Below are 852 nucleotides of genomic sequence, written 5' to 3'. Positions count from 1 at the left end.
GAATGTCATAGTGAAATTGCATATTTTTTCACCAATTTTATTCAGTTCTTTACAGAAAACCAAAAACATTGCCAATTGAAATAAAAGTTTGCTCACTCATCTCGCGATTAGTTTTTTAACCATAGGTGCCACCAACACGGCCGCCTCCAAATTGGCCACCTCCGACACGACCGCCTCCGAAATTGCCACCCCCAACATGAACGCCTCCAACAGGGCCGGTAGAGGGCAGAGTGTGCATGGCCACCTTCGGGATGCGAACGACGTTGTAACTCACTGGCCGGTTGGGGTTAACAGCGTAGTTGGGAACAACCCCTGAAGCAGTGATGGGAAGTCTGACAACAGTGCTGCCACCGCCTCTGCCACCGACGAAGCCTCCTGAGGTGAACCTGCCTCCGCCGCCCTGGACGACGCCCCTCGAACCGTACTGGTACTGAGCCGAGGCGTAGCAGCACATCAGGACGACGCCCACTGCTGTAACCTGCCAGAGGAAGGATTACGTGTATATAACATATAAAGCAGAGGAAACTTTGATAGGACCAAATATAAACAGTTAATAGACACCCGTATGACTTTGCAATATCCCGTACAGTAACTTGAGATTATTTTATGTGTACATGTGATACTGTAAACGGGCTCCCCACCAAAGGACGCTGTAGGAACATCGTGCCGTATGAGGAGTCCTTCGTTGCTAAGGAAGAGTTGAGCAACCGTGTGCTTCTGCTGCAACGCCTGCTGCAGATCCTATTATATACAGCCTGCCCCAAAATGGCCTTTTTAGAATGACAGTGTTTATTGCTGTCCTAATGTCATCTAAACCATCATCTCAAGGCGCAAGAGTTGAAAAAATGCGTA

General features: G+C 48.7%; 1 protein-coding gene across 1 annotated transcript; it reads right to left on the bottom strand.

The window, feature by feature from the left end:
* Positions 1-73: 73 nt before the first annotated feature.
* On the bottom strand, positions 74-845 carry LOC119588409 (ctenidin-3-like). The gene is made up of 2 exons (XM_037937083.1): positions 642-845; positions 74-478 (listed from the first exon to the last, which is right to left on the bottom strand). The coding sequence occupies exons 1-2, from the start codon at positions 660-662 to the stop codon at positions 116-118; spliced, it is 384 nt and encodes a 127-aa protein (XP_037793011.1). The 5' UTR covers positions 663-845; the 3' UTR covers positions 74-115.
* Between the last annotated feature and the right edge of the window lie 7 nt (positions 846-852).

Source organism: Penaeus monodon, chromosome 23 (assembly GCF_015228065.2).
Source record: "Penaeus monodon isolate SGIC_2016 chromosome 23, NSTDA_Pmon_1, whole genome shotgun sequence".
Taxonomy (NCBI): domain Eukaryota; kingdom Metazoa; phylum Arthropoda; class Malacostraca; order Decapoda; family Penaeidae; genus Penaeus; species Penaeus monodon.
The sequence above is the reverse complement of the archived record's forward strand: the minus strand, read 5'-3'. Positions and strand labels throughout refer to the sequence as shown.

What these genes read in the sequence shown, in the direction of transcription:
- LOC119588409 (XM_037937083.1), bottom strand. Translation starts at nt 662, where the DNA reads ATGTTCCTACAGCGTCCTTTG. An exon ending in TGTTCCTACAGCGTCCTTTG is followed by an intron (nt 479 to 641) that starts GTGGGGAGCCCG and finishes TTCCTCTGGCAG; the next exon opens with GTTACAGCAGTGGGCGTCGT.